The sequence below is a fragment of the Anguilla rostrata genome, chromosome 5 (assembly GCF_018555375.3).
Source record: "Anguilla rostrata isolate EN2019 chromosome 5, ASM1855537v3, whole genome shotgun sequence".
Lineage (NCBI taxonomy): Eukaryota > Metazoa > Chordata > Actinopteri > Anguilliformes > Anguillidae > Anguilla > Anguilla rostrata.
Genome location: NC_057937.1, coordinates 12,811,361 through 12,824,306, shown reverse-complemented (window position 1 = coordinate 12,824,306; position 12,946 = coordinate 12,811,361). Strand labels below are relative to the sequence as shown.

At 43.1% G+C, this 12,946-nt stretch overlaps 1 protein-coding gene across 2 annotated transcripts in view; it reads left to right on the top strand.

The window, feature by feature from the left end:
* The window catches only part of tbck (TBC1 domain containing kinase), a 53,079-nt gene that overhangs the window by 1,104 nt on the left and 39,029 nt on the right, over nucleotides 1-12,946 (top strand). For both annotated transcript variants that reach the window (XM_064335176.1, XM_064335177.1), the window contains exons 3-21: nucleotides 748-820; nucleotides 2,051-2,165; nucleotides 2,442-2,515; nucleotides 3,518-3,659; nucleotides 4,005-4,065; nucleotides 4,486-4,547; nucleotides 4,730-4,791; nucleotides 5,677-5,825; nucleotides 6,257-6,395; nucleotides 6,896-6,995; nucleotides 7,311-7,360; nucleotides 7,606-7,735; nucleotides 8,254-8,352; nucleotides 8,456-8,518; nucleotides 8,641-8,767; nucleotides 9,239-9,289; nucleotides 9,499-9,582; nucleotides 10,341-10,426; nucleotides 12,752-12,788. In XM_064335176.1, coding sequence (XP_064191246.1) covers nucleotides 748-820; nucleotides 2,051-2,165; nucleotides 2,442-2,515; nucleotides 3,518-3,659; nucleotides 4,005-4,065; nucleotides 4,486-4,547; nucleotides 4,730-4,791; nucleotides 5,677-5,825; nucleotides 6,257-6,395; nucleotides 6,896-6,995; nucleotides 7,311-7,360; nucleotides 7,606-7,735; nucleotides 8,254-8,352; nucleotides 8,456-8,518; nucleotides 8,641-8,767; nucleotides 9,239-9,289; nucleotides 9,499-9,582; nucleotides 10,341-10,426; nucleotides 12,752-12,788 — 1,704 coding nt within the window. The remainder of the gene's footprint in view (nucleotides 1-747; nucleotides 821-2,050; nucleotides 2,166-2,441; nucleotides 2,516-3,517; nucleotides 3,660-4,004; nucleotides 4,066-4,485; nucleotides 4,548-4,729; nucleotides 4,792-5,676; nucleotides 5,826-6,256; nucleotides 6,396-6,895; nucleotides 6,996-7,310; nucleotides 7,361-7,605; nucleotides 7,736-8,253; nucleotides 8,353-8,455; nucleotides 8,519-8,640; nucleotides 8,768-9,238; nucleotides 9,290-9,498; nucleotides 9,583-10,340; nucleotides 10,427-12,751; nucleotides 12,789-12,946) is intronic.

The following is a 12,946-nucleotide window of genomic DNA, read 5'->3' as shown; positions in this document are numbered from 1 at the left end:
CGATGTCTAACCACATGCACGACTTAATCAGCTGGATATGGCTTCATTAAATGTTTGTTCCTTGCTTATATTATGGTAATGACATTGATTCCTAGAAACTCAGCATGTTGTTTGTGCTTTATTACAACTGGGCTTCAAACAGACTTGAATATCTGGTGGAAATTTAAAGCACTGGATTGCTTGCCGTCTGTTCTGTACACAATAAGACTCAACATATTTCCTTGGGTTTATGCTTTGACAAGATTACTGATTTAGGCTGCAACAGAATACTAGAGATAGATATTGGAGTGGAAGGGCAAATAAAAAGGGTTTTGTTCTGTTACTCTTAAACTTTTAATTGTCTAGATGTATTACAGGTGCCCAAAACCAACAAGTCTGAGGTAAAACATCTGGCTCTTAACGTTTTTTCCTCAAATTCCTTTTTGCTGGTTTGTTTCTTTAAAAATATTGAATTTTATCACAACCAGGAAATGTTTGAAGTAAGCAAGGAGCCAAAGTCTACAACTGAGCTTTAAATGACACATTTGTTCTGTTTATTGACTTTCTATTTTATGTCAAACTTGTCTAAAGCTGGAGTTTCCCCTCACTGTTAACAGCCAGGCATTTATGGTTTTCCTGGCCCGTGGCCTTGTGTTTGCATTGTTTCAGTACTGTTTGTCTTCTCGTCTTGGCAGTGCGTAAAGTATGTGGGGTGACAGCTACTTGTTAGGGTCACTGCTGAATCATGTTTTCTGTTCTGTTCTGTAGAGAGGCTTGTGGTTGTTGCTGAACACTATGAAAGCAGCTTGAACGACTTTCACAAGCAAGGCAGTCCAGTGAGGTAAGGGATACATTTAACGCCACATAGTATATCTCGCTGGAGGCTTTGGCTGATTGTTCCTTTGTTGTTGACAATTTCTATCTTTTGTGGTGAAATATACAAGCATGTGGTTTATCTTTTAGTGTACTGTGTAAAATGCTGTTTGTAAGACTGGGGAGCCCATAGCACCATATAAAATGTTCTTATTTTGCCATCTACTGGTTGAGTAGGGTAACGGTGTACCTATTCTTTGGTGTTCATCCAAATTGTGCACAGCATTCATACAAGGTAGTTTTCATAATTTTTTTTTGTTTTGTTACAAGGAACACTGAAATTGCTAGGCCTGTCTTTGAGATTGTATTTTGTCACTTATCTTTTCTCTTGAATTAATATAATTGTAAAGTACACTTTGAAAAACAAACATGAAAACATGCATCATATTTACAGTAACACATATGTAATACAATTTAATAAAGGGTACATTACTTGTGAACTGGACCGTAAATGCAGTAAATTGTTCCCACTGAAAAACAAAGCTCACTCAGTTAAAAGTACCCAGAAAAACAGTGACTGCAAGATTAAAACAAACGAGTCATAGGCTGTTGTGGTTTAGCTTTAAAACCAGGAGGGAGGTATTTGGCCTAAGCGCACAGCATCATAGTTGTAGGTTTGTGACATGCAGGGGAACACAAGGAAATGTATAGGCAAAGAACAATATAAATTGGTTTGAAATTTATGTTCAGTCTGAACTATGTTCACTATTTTGCTCTGATCAGCTGATGAACGTATCTGCCTCACATTTTCCTTTCTGTCAGATAAACCATTTTCCACTGCATCTATTGTTCAGCAATTGCTCAGATTTCCGATGAACAATGAGCATATAATTAAACAGAGTTTGCTTTATTCATTGGAGGTGAATAAATTACGAATGTGAAGTTGTAGAATAATGGGGGAAAAAGATCCACTTCTGGGTGGGTTCAACGGGGCTTCTTGTAAAACAGGCTTTCGGCAAGAAAATTGAACTTCCAGTATGCACACTGGAGCCTTTTCAGTGTTATCTCCACCTGGGTGGAACGAATCTCAAACACAGTGAAATATTACCTGTCTGGCTTCCAGTATAATGCTTCATTTTAAAGAGCTTTTCAAAAGCACGGCTCAAAAGCACGTCCTTCACATCACATGGCAGATTATGCAAATGGCTCAGTGTAGGGATCCCCCTTCTTTAAACTGTACCTAACCTCTTTTTTGCAGCCCAGAGAAGGTGCTGCAGATTGCCTATGAGGCACTGGAGGGACTGGAGTTCATGAACAAGCATGGGATGGTGCACAGAGCCATTGCCCCTCACAATATCCTCATGGACTGCAAGGTACAGTGCTGTGTTAATGTACTGTGCAGAGCTGGCCAGTGGACTGCAGGGTACACTGTTAATGTACTGTACAGACTGAACAGTGGGCATTAAGGTACAATTAATTAATCTACAGTGCAGACTGTAACATTGGACTGAAGTTGCAGTGTTATTGCACTGTAGAGACTGGAACTTTGGCTCTAATTTACAATTTTAATTGATAGACTCTACAGATTGGACCTTAAAGCTTTTGTAATATTTCTGAATGCAATGTAAAAACTTGTGTTTTCCAACCAGGGCAATGTCAAACTTGCAAAATTTGGCCTTTATCACATGACTGACCATGGAGCAGATGTGGACTTCCCCATTGGGTGAGACTTCTCACTTGTGCTCCTTTCTGATTTTTTTTATTGCTCTGAAATGAAATTGCTGCTTTGGCTAAATTATGTTAGCCGTAGTGCATTAGGCTAGGTACGCCGGAATCACTTGTAAAATTTGGTTTGTATTACACACGAAAATCCTGCTCGTAGGAAAAGTATGTCCTTAAAATAAATATGTCCAGACTTTTTTTCGGTAAGTTTGCAATGCAGGCAATCTGCGATAGTTGGTCATTCAGTCGTCTGGTGTCCTAGATTTGCTTACGTTAGTTCAAAGTCATCTTCTCCAGCTCCTTTCAATGAGATATGCGCCACTACTACTCCTTAGACTGTGTCCTGGTATAAGTCATGGGCATGGCTAGTAGCACTAGCTTGGGGACAAGTATCAAGGCAAGATTTGTCCAAAAATGGGGGGGTCTGCTTGTGGAAAGGCTCTTAAAGATTTTCAGACTTTTTTTCTGATACACTTATTTTACATAGCATTCTTATATACAACGCTTCATATGAAACAGGGGCATAGAAATGTAGCATTTGGCACATTATTAACAGTACTGGTCAAAAGAATATCATTATTTCAAGGAGAGGTCTAATTCTAACCAGGAGGCCCTCAGCGACTGCCCTCCATATCCATAATATATTGTTCTTAGCTGGAAGTTGAGATGATTGACAGTTTGTCTCGTTTCCCCAACTCCGATTTGGTTTTCTTCAAACGGAAGCAGCTTGTCTGACGATGACATGACCTTGCCCTACCCATTACGGGGATAATTTAATGTACCCTTTACCAAGTTGACGTGCAATGAAATACTATTAAGTGTAAAAATGATCACTTTTGGATTGCAGGTCTTGACATAATACAGTCAGTTATATGGCGCTGTTGGATTTATATGCTCGTGGTCAATGTGTAATGTGTACACTGCATTGGATGTCTGTGTAGCAGTATTGAATGGCTTTACTGTAAGCAGCTGGTTGGATTTTATCCTTCTGATTTATTTCCAGGTACCCATCCTATCTGGCCCCAGAGGTCATTGCCCAGGGATCCTTCCACCCCAGTGACCCCTCCCACAGGGAGGCCCCCCTGCCCTCAGGGCCCAAAACAGATGTGTGGTCCCTGGGGCTTCTGCTGTTGGAGCTTTGTGTGGTAGGTGTCCTGAAATTGCTCCGCCAGCCCAAAATATAATGTTTGTTAACTCCTTCCTTAGCATGCCATCAGGCAAAGCCTCAGGCAACAAATGAACAGCGTATTAATTCAAAAACTGTGGAAGGCTATGGATGCAACTTGTTTGAAGCTTGGATTTGAATTTCACAAATTTGGTTGTTGCTTTGTTTTTTAAAATGTGTGTGGAAAGGGTTGCCATCAGCCCTTTATTCCAAAATTAGCCGCTGATTTGCCTTTTTATTTTTTTCCTCACATCCATATTTAATGCACACAAACACACACTGTGCTCCTTTTCTTTTAATATATTTTCCAATTGTTGTTTTGTAGGGGAGGCACCTACTTCAAAGCATTGATATCAGTGAAAGACTGAAATTTATTCTGACTCTGGGTAAGTTCCTTTCTCTTTGTGTAATGGAATATATTTTTTTTTTTCTTTTTGCAGGGAAAATAGCACTTCAAAATACTCTGTACAGTGCGGTGCAGAGAGTGACGTTTTTTCATTTCCTAACCTGCGCCGCAGTAAACACAGTGAACTATAAATAGTCCGTTTAGTGGCTCCTTCGCGGCACAGTTTGAGAGAATTATCTCGGGGGCACTCGGAGAGTCTGTGCGAGACATGAAATGACGATCTCTATTCCTTCCCATAATTCTTACGGTTCTGCAGTTTTTGTATTAACTGAGGGCGGTTTTACGGCACTGAGGTTTTGGCGCCATGAAATCAGGATCCCTTATAATAATCAGGAAAGTGCTGTAATACACCGTTTTTGAGTGTTGCCGGCAATCACTCATGCTTGTTTGTGGGTTCCAGGGTGCATGGATGACATCATTACAGTTCTTGCGGAGGAACACGGATGTTTAGAGAGGGTCAAGGTGGGTTTTTTGTATAATTTCTGTGCGACTGATATTTTCAAAAATTTTGTAGCCGAGCCTCAGGAATTACTGAATAAAAAGTTATTGTTCTTTGTTTTGATATATCCCCCTAGCTTTCAAAAGGAATAAACACTGCTTTTGAATATTCACACGACTGAATTTTTGCTCTTTGTGTTTTACAGGAGCTGCCTGAAAACGTTTTGGCTTTATTAAGGAAATGTCTGACGTTTAGTCCATCAAAAAGGTAGCTTGCCTATCTTTTTTCCCCTTTGTCTTCCAGTGGCTGTCCCAGTGACTGCTCCCTCTAGAAATTAGCTTCTTTGTCCAAGAAACATATATACTTTTGTCAGGTGACAAATGGAATATGTGATTAATACAGGGAATGCCAATGCCAGAATCGATTAAAACATTATGTATCACCATGTGTATTTAGTGCATGTGCAGCCAGTATGGGTTTGTATGGTGTCAACAACAGGCTGTTCAGTCCACCTAGGCTTGTCATATTGCATAATCTCCTATTGTCTTGTCATGGAACGTCCAAGGAGTCCCTCCTGCTACATAACCTGGAAAACTATTGAGAGACATTAATATCTCTTGCTGTACTGTACTGACTGAATATGTATTTGGTATTGTGGGCAGTAAAGACTGTGACTGCGACTGCGAAAGACCACGGGCTCATTCCAGTCCCTTATTTTTACCTCATTGCATCCTTTCCTTAGCTCCATCCAATAGAGGATGCAAAGAAAGGACGTACTGTAAGGAAACGATGCGGGGACAGAGGAATTTAGGAAATATGTATTAGGAAAATGGAACGTCCTTGCTCTTTCAAGCGTTATTTTGAAGCCACGTCAATTATAGATGGGAGGGAGAGGTGGATCCGCAGGTCAATCATTTATGCATCATGCATTCAAAAAAAAAATTCCACAAAGGATGCACTCTTGTTTCCTTGCTCGAGCATCCTTTGGGAGCCTCCTAGCTCCTCACTCCTGGCTCCCTCAATGACCATATGGCGGTTGATCTCCGGGTCAGTCAAGGCCTGAGGAAACGAGGACAGATAAAGTAAGCGAGCCCCATGAGTGTGACTGAGACGGCGTGCCGCGCTGAGAGTTCTGCGTTCTGCGTTTTGCAGGCCCACCCCGGCGGAGCTGCTGAGGGACCCCGTGTTGGAGGGCGTGGCCCGCCTCTACACGCCCTTCGTCAAGCCCGTGGGGTTGTTCTCCTCCTCCCTGCGCTGCGCTCACCTGGAGCTGCCCGATGACATCAGCGAGCTCTGCAAAGGTCTGCCCACCACATGGGGTCTCCCACTCTGGGAAAGTACTCCTGTTGGGGAGCAAAACGTTTTGCCCTCAACTTTACATCTCATATAAATTTTTGACTACATTCTGGGTTTTTGATTATGTTGAAACTTATTCTGTCATACACTTTCAATGATGGTTATATTAGATCGTTTGGTTCAAACATTTATAGAACAGCCATGTGAACCTTAGTGATATGTCCAACCACATCCTATCCCTGGGATTCATATGCTTATAAATGTTTTGCTGATAAGATAATTCATGATTGTACTTTTCTCAGGCATGGTCACCATTGCATTTTTTAATGTGAGGTCACGGTCATGTAACATGAACTGTTGGAGTTGCACATCTGTGTGAGATGAGGTGCCTTTGTTCCGTGGTTTAACTGTACCCACTGTCGATTTCCTTGTCCAGACGATGGTGACGACTACCTGGCCGAGAGGTCTATTGATGAGGTGTATTACCTGTGGTGTCTGGCTGGGGGAGACCTGGAGAAAGAGCTTACCAATAAGGGGATCATCCAGTCCAAGCCCCCTGTCTGCACTCTACCCAAGTAATCCACATTTACCCAATCCAGTTTAAATCCAAATCTATGTGGAATGTACACAGCCCAAATGAATTGCATTTATCATCTACATTCTCTCTCTAAAATTAATACACCTACTATACTTGCATACTCGGTATTACACTCTCCTTTCACTCTCTGCCTGTTAGGAGTGGCTGAGTACATAATTGCTTATTTTGTGTTTTTAATCCCTCTGGGGTTATGGACAAGTGGATGTGCAAATTAAACACAAATGACATGTACCTTGTGTGGTTTATATACCTTTGACAGGCCATGTGAAAGAAACATTTATGGCTATTTCTCTTATTTTAACACATTGCTGATCATCACTGGCGGTCAGTGCTAATTGTAGCCATTCAATAGTGCAGGTGGTTGGATGGCAATTGCAGAGGCCTGACATTACAGGTGTCAATCCTGTCTAAAAGCCCCTGCAGGTCTTCACCACTACAGCTGCAAACGTTAAAAGGCGTCCTCTCTTTCTCCCGCAGCTTTCTCCTGGAGGACGGGGAGTCATTCGGGCAGGGCAGGGACAGGAGCTTCCTCCTGGACGACACCACCGTGACCCTGTCCCTGTGTCAGCTCAAAAACGTGAGTGGGCTTTGTGTGGAGCGTGGTTCGCGGTTAGCGCTCTGACGCCTGAACCGTTCTCCGTTTAAACCGTACAGAGCGGGGTCTGTATGAAAGCCAGCGGTCGCTGCGACTGTGCCCGGAATTGATATTGTACTTTTATTTTAAAAGCCCTTCAGAAATGACATTACCGTGCTATGAAATACATGATGGCTCAGGCCACCCACTTGTCTAACTTTATAGTCGTCTTATTTTACACTGTTTAAGCCGGTGAATGTGAAAGGAAGAAAAACACTTTCGGGATAACCACTTGATTAAATCCTTTCTTTGTTCCAGAGGCTGAAGGATGTCGCCGGTGAAGTGTATTTCCCACTGCTGGAGGACGAGTACGAATGCATTTTCTCATTTTGATTTCGTAACATAGCGCCAATTCAGTAATGGGAACAGAGGTTCGAGCCTTTATCCTCGTTCTGCCTGGAAAAACACTGAGTAGGAGTTCTGTTATTGAATGTAGTTACTGAATTATTATGATCAGCGCGCTTCTGTGTGTTTGCGCCAAGGGGAGTGCGCTTCATTTCGGTGTAAAACGAGCTCCCTCCAGTGCTGGTGTGATTGTTACCGTCTTCAACAGGCAATCCAGCCTACCTCACTCCATCAGCAGCAACGAGCTGTCTGCGGCCGTCACCCTACCCCTCATCATCAGAGAGAGGGACACGGAGTACCAGCTCCTCCGAATCGTCCTTTTTGACCGGCTCCTGCAGGTACACGCTCCCCCCTCCCTGTAAATGCAACAATTTGGGCAGGGCTATACTTATTAGGGGAAGAAAAAGACTTTCCCACTCAGGGTCTAGCGCTACACAAATACACCTCCTGATGCTGTCTGGTCAATAGTGGTAACAGTTGGAAGATAAGGTTGCTTATTTTGTCCTAGCTTTGCAGCAAATAAAACAAAGCTCTTCTTTCTTCTTCTGTAAATTCTCGATATGAAGGTGAGGAGTGAGACGTGAAGCGATATCCTTGAGATTATCGAGCTCAGCAGACGCATTTTTTTCATGAAAGATTTTGTCCTTTCCCTCCTTCCACATTGATTTGTTGATCTGTCAGGGTTTGCATGTTTTTTTTGCTTTAAACGCGGGCCCTCGTCCTCTTCCAATACATCTCAACTTGCGCGGACGTTTGCCCTGCCGTTCCGGTTCATTTCATCCTCAGCTGTGCGTGGGCGGAGTTGTCCGACTGTACCGAGTCTGACAGAGGCCTTTGTGCTGTGTTCCCTCTGTAGGCGTACCCATTCAAAAAGAACCAGGTTTGGAGGGAGGCCAGAGTGGATATCCCCCCGCTGCTCCGAGGCCTGACCTGGGCAGCCTTGCTGGGAGTGGAGGTGGGGAAGCAAAGCACGAGGGGACTGGCGGGCGTTCATCATTCTAAATGGAGGAAATAAAGTGGAAGACATTAACGGAAATGTGCCCTTTATGCCGTTTCAGGGAGACATTCAGGCTAAATATGATGCCATAGATAAGGACACGCCGATCCCTACTGACAGACAGGTACCGAATTTTACTTTGATCGTTTCTGTGTGTCTTATGGGCGAGTGCACACAGTTTTGAATGGTTTTTGGGTAGTTTTATCTGCTTCTCTAAAATGGCCGACACACGGTGTTTCTGCCCAGATTGAGGTGGACATCCCCCGCTGTCACCAGTACGACGAGCTCCTGTCCTCCCCACAAGGTCACGTCAAATTCAGGCGGGTGCTGAAGGCCTGGGTGGTGTCCCACCCCGACCTGGTCTACTGGCAGGGTCTGTGTCCTTCTCCGCTGGTTCACTACTTTCTGTATAAATGCAAAGCTCAAATTAAAATCCCTTATAAAAATGTAATATACCACAAATAAAATGTATTTTAATACTGCAGCACTTCATAATATATGGGCAAATCTGCAAATTCCTGCTGCTTTCAGATGTTGCTACATATTTTTTAAAACTGCAGTGATGTATATTTATCATTTTATTTTCTGAAAAGACCACATATTTGCAGTAAATTGTTGAATGTTCCCTTTTCCGTAAGAGATGCTGTTTTGCTGTTTGTAAATGTTACAGACGTGTAACCACTAGGCGGCAGTCGTGGCCCATTCTTCAAATGTTATGTTCCTTAGTGGAGGGAACTTGAGTGCCTGTCTTATGTTCAAAATATATCATCTTCAAAATTTGTGTTATTTTCTTATCTCTCATTTTGGATGAATACATATGAATGTGATCACTTTTTCATTTCAGGTCTCGACTCCCTTTGTGCACCGTTCCTGTATTTGAATTTCAACAACGAAGGTAAGAGAACGGTTTCTAAGTACAGTAGTTAGGTTATGTAGGTAATGTCTTTTTTCCCATAATTCCATATTTCACGAGCTGGAAGGGCAGTCCAGTGGGAACGTGATGGAAATGTCAGGGTGTTAGCATAGATGAGCGTATACTTGGGTGTGTTTCTGTTCCGTTTCTGTTCTTTCTCTGAGTCATCCCTCCTTCCCTCCCTCCCTCAGCTTTGGCCTACGCCTGCATGTCTGCCTTCATTCCTAAATACTTGTACAACTTCTTCCTGAAGGACAACTCTCACGTCATTCAAGGTGAGCCCACCAGCCCGGCACGGGTGTTAATCCATGCATCTGAGAGGGAATGGCGATGTCAGCAAATGCATCTGTTTGCCAACCCCCCCCTCCCAGCCACAAATCAGTCCTTAATGAGCGCATCCTTTGAACACGAAAAATGGCCAACAGAAGGGGCAGGATTCTGATCCGTCTGACAGGCCAGTACGTCCTTTGAGCTGTTCGTACTGATAGCGCAGAACCTGCTTACCCAGGGCGGTAAGCACATCGGCGAGCTGCCTCACATTGCGCTGATTATTGTTCTCGTTTCGTTGTTGTTTATGAAAAGGGAAATTCATTTGAGCGCGTCTCGTTGGAGCCCACTGTTTATGACTTCCCATTTGAGCGCGTCGAAAATGAAATTGCCAACCCCGCGACGATCCATCAGAAGCTAATTTCGGCTTTGGCTGGTAGACCGGGAGACAGACACCCGTGCGTGCAAGGGTGCCTCCGCACGCGTGTACGGACAAAAACATGTTCTGGCTCCCATGCAACACATATCTGTCCTTGAGTGTTCGCACGATGAAACTTACATCTTGTCCATTGCTGGCCTCTGTCATGCAGCCTCAACCTTAGAGGTTGCTTCGGAAAATATACTTGTGTGAGCACACTCACTGATTCCCTTTTTATTTTACCTGCAAGCATGAATAAATAACGTGTGCTAGTGATAGAAAGTTAGTGTTGGTGATGAAAAAAATTCTCTCTCTTACCCTCTCCTTCTGCCTCCGTCTCTTCTCCAGAGTACCTGACTGTGTTCTCTCAGATGATAGCCTTCCACGACCCCGAGCTCAGCAATCACCTCAATGAGATTGGATTCATACCAGACGTGAGTACTCAGCGGGGGGCCCCTCGAGAGGAGAGGGGTCCTTTCCCTCCTCTCGGCCGGCCGTGAGTGGACGGGCACGAGAGCGAAGGACAATGGGGCAGAAGTTTGGCTGTGTACCAGAACGAAAGAAAAGAGAGGGGGGCAAAAAAAGCCTGGTTGAGTCACGTTCCGGGCAGTCCTCGCTTTTTCGGAGCGTACGGTCCTCAGGCTGAGCCCTGTGCGATTTCCTGCGGAGCCTTTTATGATTTATCAGGTGCTCTTAATGACAGACGTGGCTGGAAATCCCTCAGCGTCTGTGCTTCTCTCTCCCTTGCCCATATTAAGACAAGGTTAAAGACGGCTCAGGTTAAGCAAATATGTGCCACTTTGCGGCCTCGGCTGGTTTGCCTCTGGTTCTTAGAATGGTGCTGGGAGGTACTTTTGTAATAAATTTGTACTTAAGAAAAAGGAGAAAGACTAGAGAGGACTTCTGACTCAGGGAATTTTCTGCGTGCTTAGAGCTCTATAGAGATGAGACTGCAGTGCATTCTCAGAAGTCAGAATGTTTTAATTTTCTTCTTCAAAGTACAGAGAAAATTTTTTTTGTTTGAGGTTTCTTTCAGATTTAGTTAACTGCTCATTCAGGCGCTTCTGTTTGCAGAACAGTGGCCATTTTAGGGGTCTTCCGTTTCGGGTATTGGTAGAACTCTCAGATCTCTCATCACCAGTGCAGAAGGTGATGTTTAGTAATGTAGAGAACTGCACTGCATTTATGGCCATCCTTTCTTTAAATTACTGGTTTATTGTTCTAAAGAAAGGAGACCCTGCCGGCTGTGTATTTAGAGGTTGTTAAATTGGTGCCATTTCGCAAATGGTGTTATCATGATGTTTTTGATGGCAGCGCAGTGTACAACAGCTTGCCATTTTGCTTTTTGTTGATAGAGAAACTTGTTTTGGCAGCCTCGTGAGGATAATGTTTGAGCATAGCTCAGCGCTGCCGCTTCACGTTTGAAGTATTTCCAGGAACTAGACTTCCCAAACTATAAATAATCCTGAAATGTCAGAGAACATCGTAAAATTATGCAAGTATTACTTTACCAAAATAGCATGTTCGCTTCTCACTTGCAGTGCCACTACAAGGAATATAAACAGATTTTTCCCCCATCTGGTTCTTTTTTAGCATTGGTTTTCCGTGTACTTATTGAAGTTTCTGATGTGTGAGGACAAATAGAAATAATACAATATTTCATAGAGTAAAACACAAAAAAACAACTGATGTTATTTAAGTTGTTGTTTACCTTATAACTTAAAGAATAATCAATTTTTAAGAACATAATCCATGGGCAAAGCATAGATTAATCAATGTATGAAGTTACCAACTTAAATTACCAACTACACTAGTTACAGTAAATATTAACATACTGCTGCTAGCTTGAAGCAAACAAAGGCTAGACTTTGTTGTTGCGAGGACATTGCACATACCCACGTACTCCTTAACAATAAATGCTTTATTTGTACAGTTATTGGTCCAGTTCTTACAATTCATTCTTGAATGAACTTTGCACTGTGTGACTACAGTATTTAAAGAACTGCATCTTGAATTCAGTAGACGTTGTGGTGCCATTAGTGCCGACATTTTCAAAAATCAATTTTGGAGGATTTATTGTTCTTCTTTTTTTGAAAATGTATTGTACGTTTATTTAGCTTTGTCCACCTTAAGTTCAAGGTCGGAAGAACGAGCCCCATGTAGATTATGAGCACTGAGACTGCGAATGAGTTTGAGTGGCATGCACCACACCCTTGAACCATGGATGAGGCACACCTCTGGAGCTGTCTCAGCCCGGCTCGACATTTCCACTTGTCAATCAAGTACTGAACAAGACTGCTCAGTGAGACTCAGAGGCATTGGAGCAGGTGTTTGTGTAGAGGATGGTGCATTTTGTTTTTTTATTTCAACGTCCTCTTACAATGGTTTGCCCTGAATATAACCGTAATGCGGCTAACTGGCTGTCATAACAAGCTCTCACAGCGTACGGTGGAGCTATCACTGTGGAGCTCTTTCTCATCTGTGTTGCAACTCTTGACAGCTAACCCCAGTAATCCTCAAGTCTTTATCTGTCGGCACAGTGGAACGCTGTTAATAAAAAATCTGCTTCCAGGGCCACCCTTTCCAGCACTTGTGTTGGGCACTCTTAACATACTTCAGTGTGAATAAAGTTTCAAGTGGAGAAAGAGGAATGTACACAGTGCCTCGGTTGTGTGGGAACCAAAGCCTATGACTCGGTTTGTTTATTTTTGTTGCTTTATGCTGTTGTATAATTTGACTTTTTTCCCTTTTATCTACAGCTATACGCCATTCCGTGGTTCCTCACCATGTTTACACGTAAGTCCGGGTTCATTACATCAGTAAGAATAGGATAGCTCTGTAAATTGACTATAATTAAAAGGTGGGGAGTAGGGAGTTATTTGTGTTTGTGGGTGAAGTTCTGTGTCCTGTAGTCCTGTAGTGTTCTTTTTTCACTTATGAGTAGAGCCGTGAGA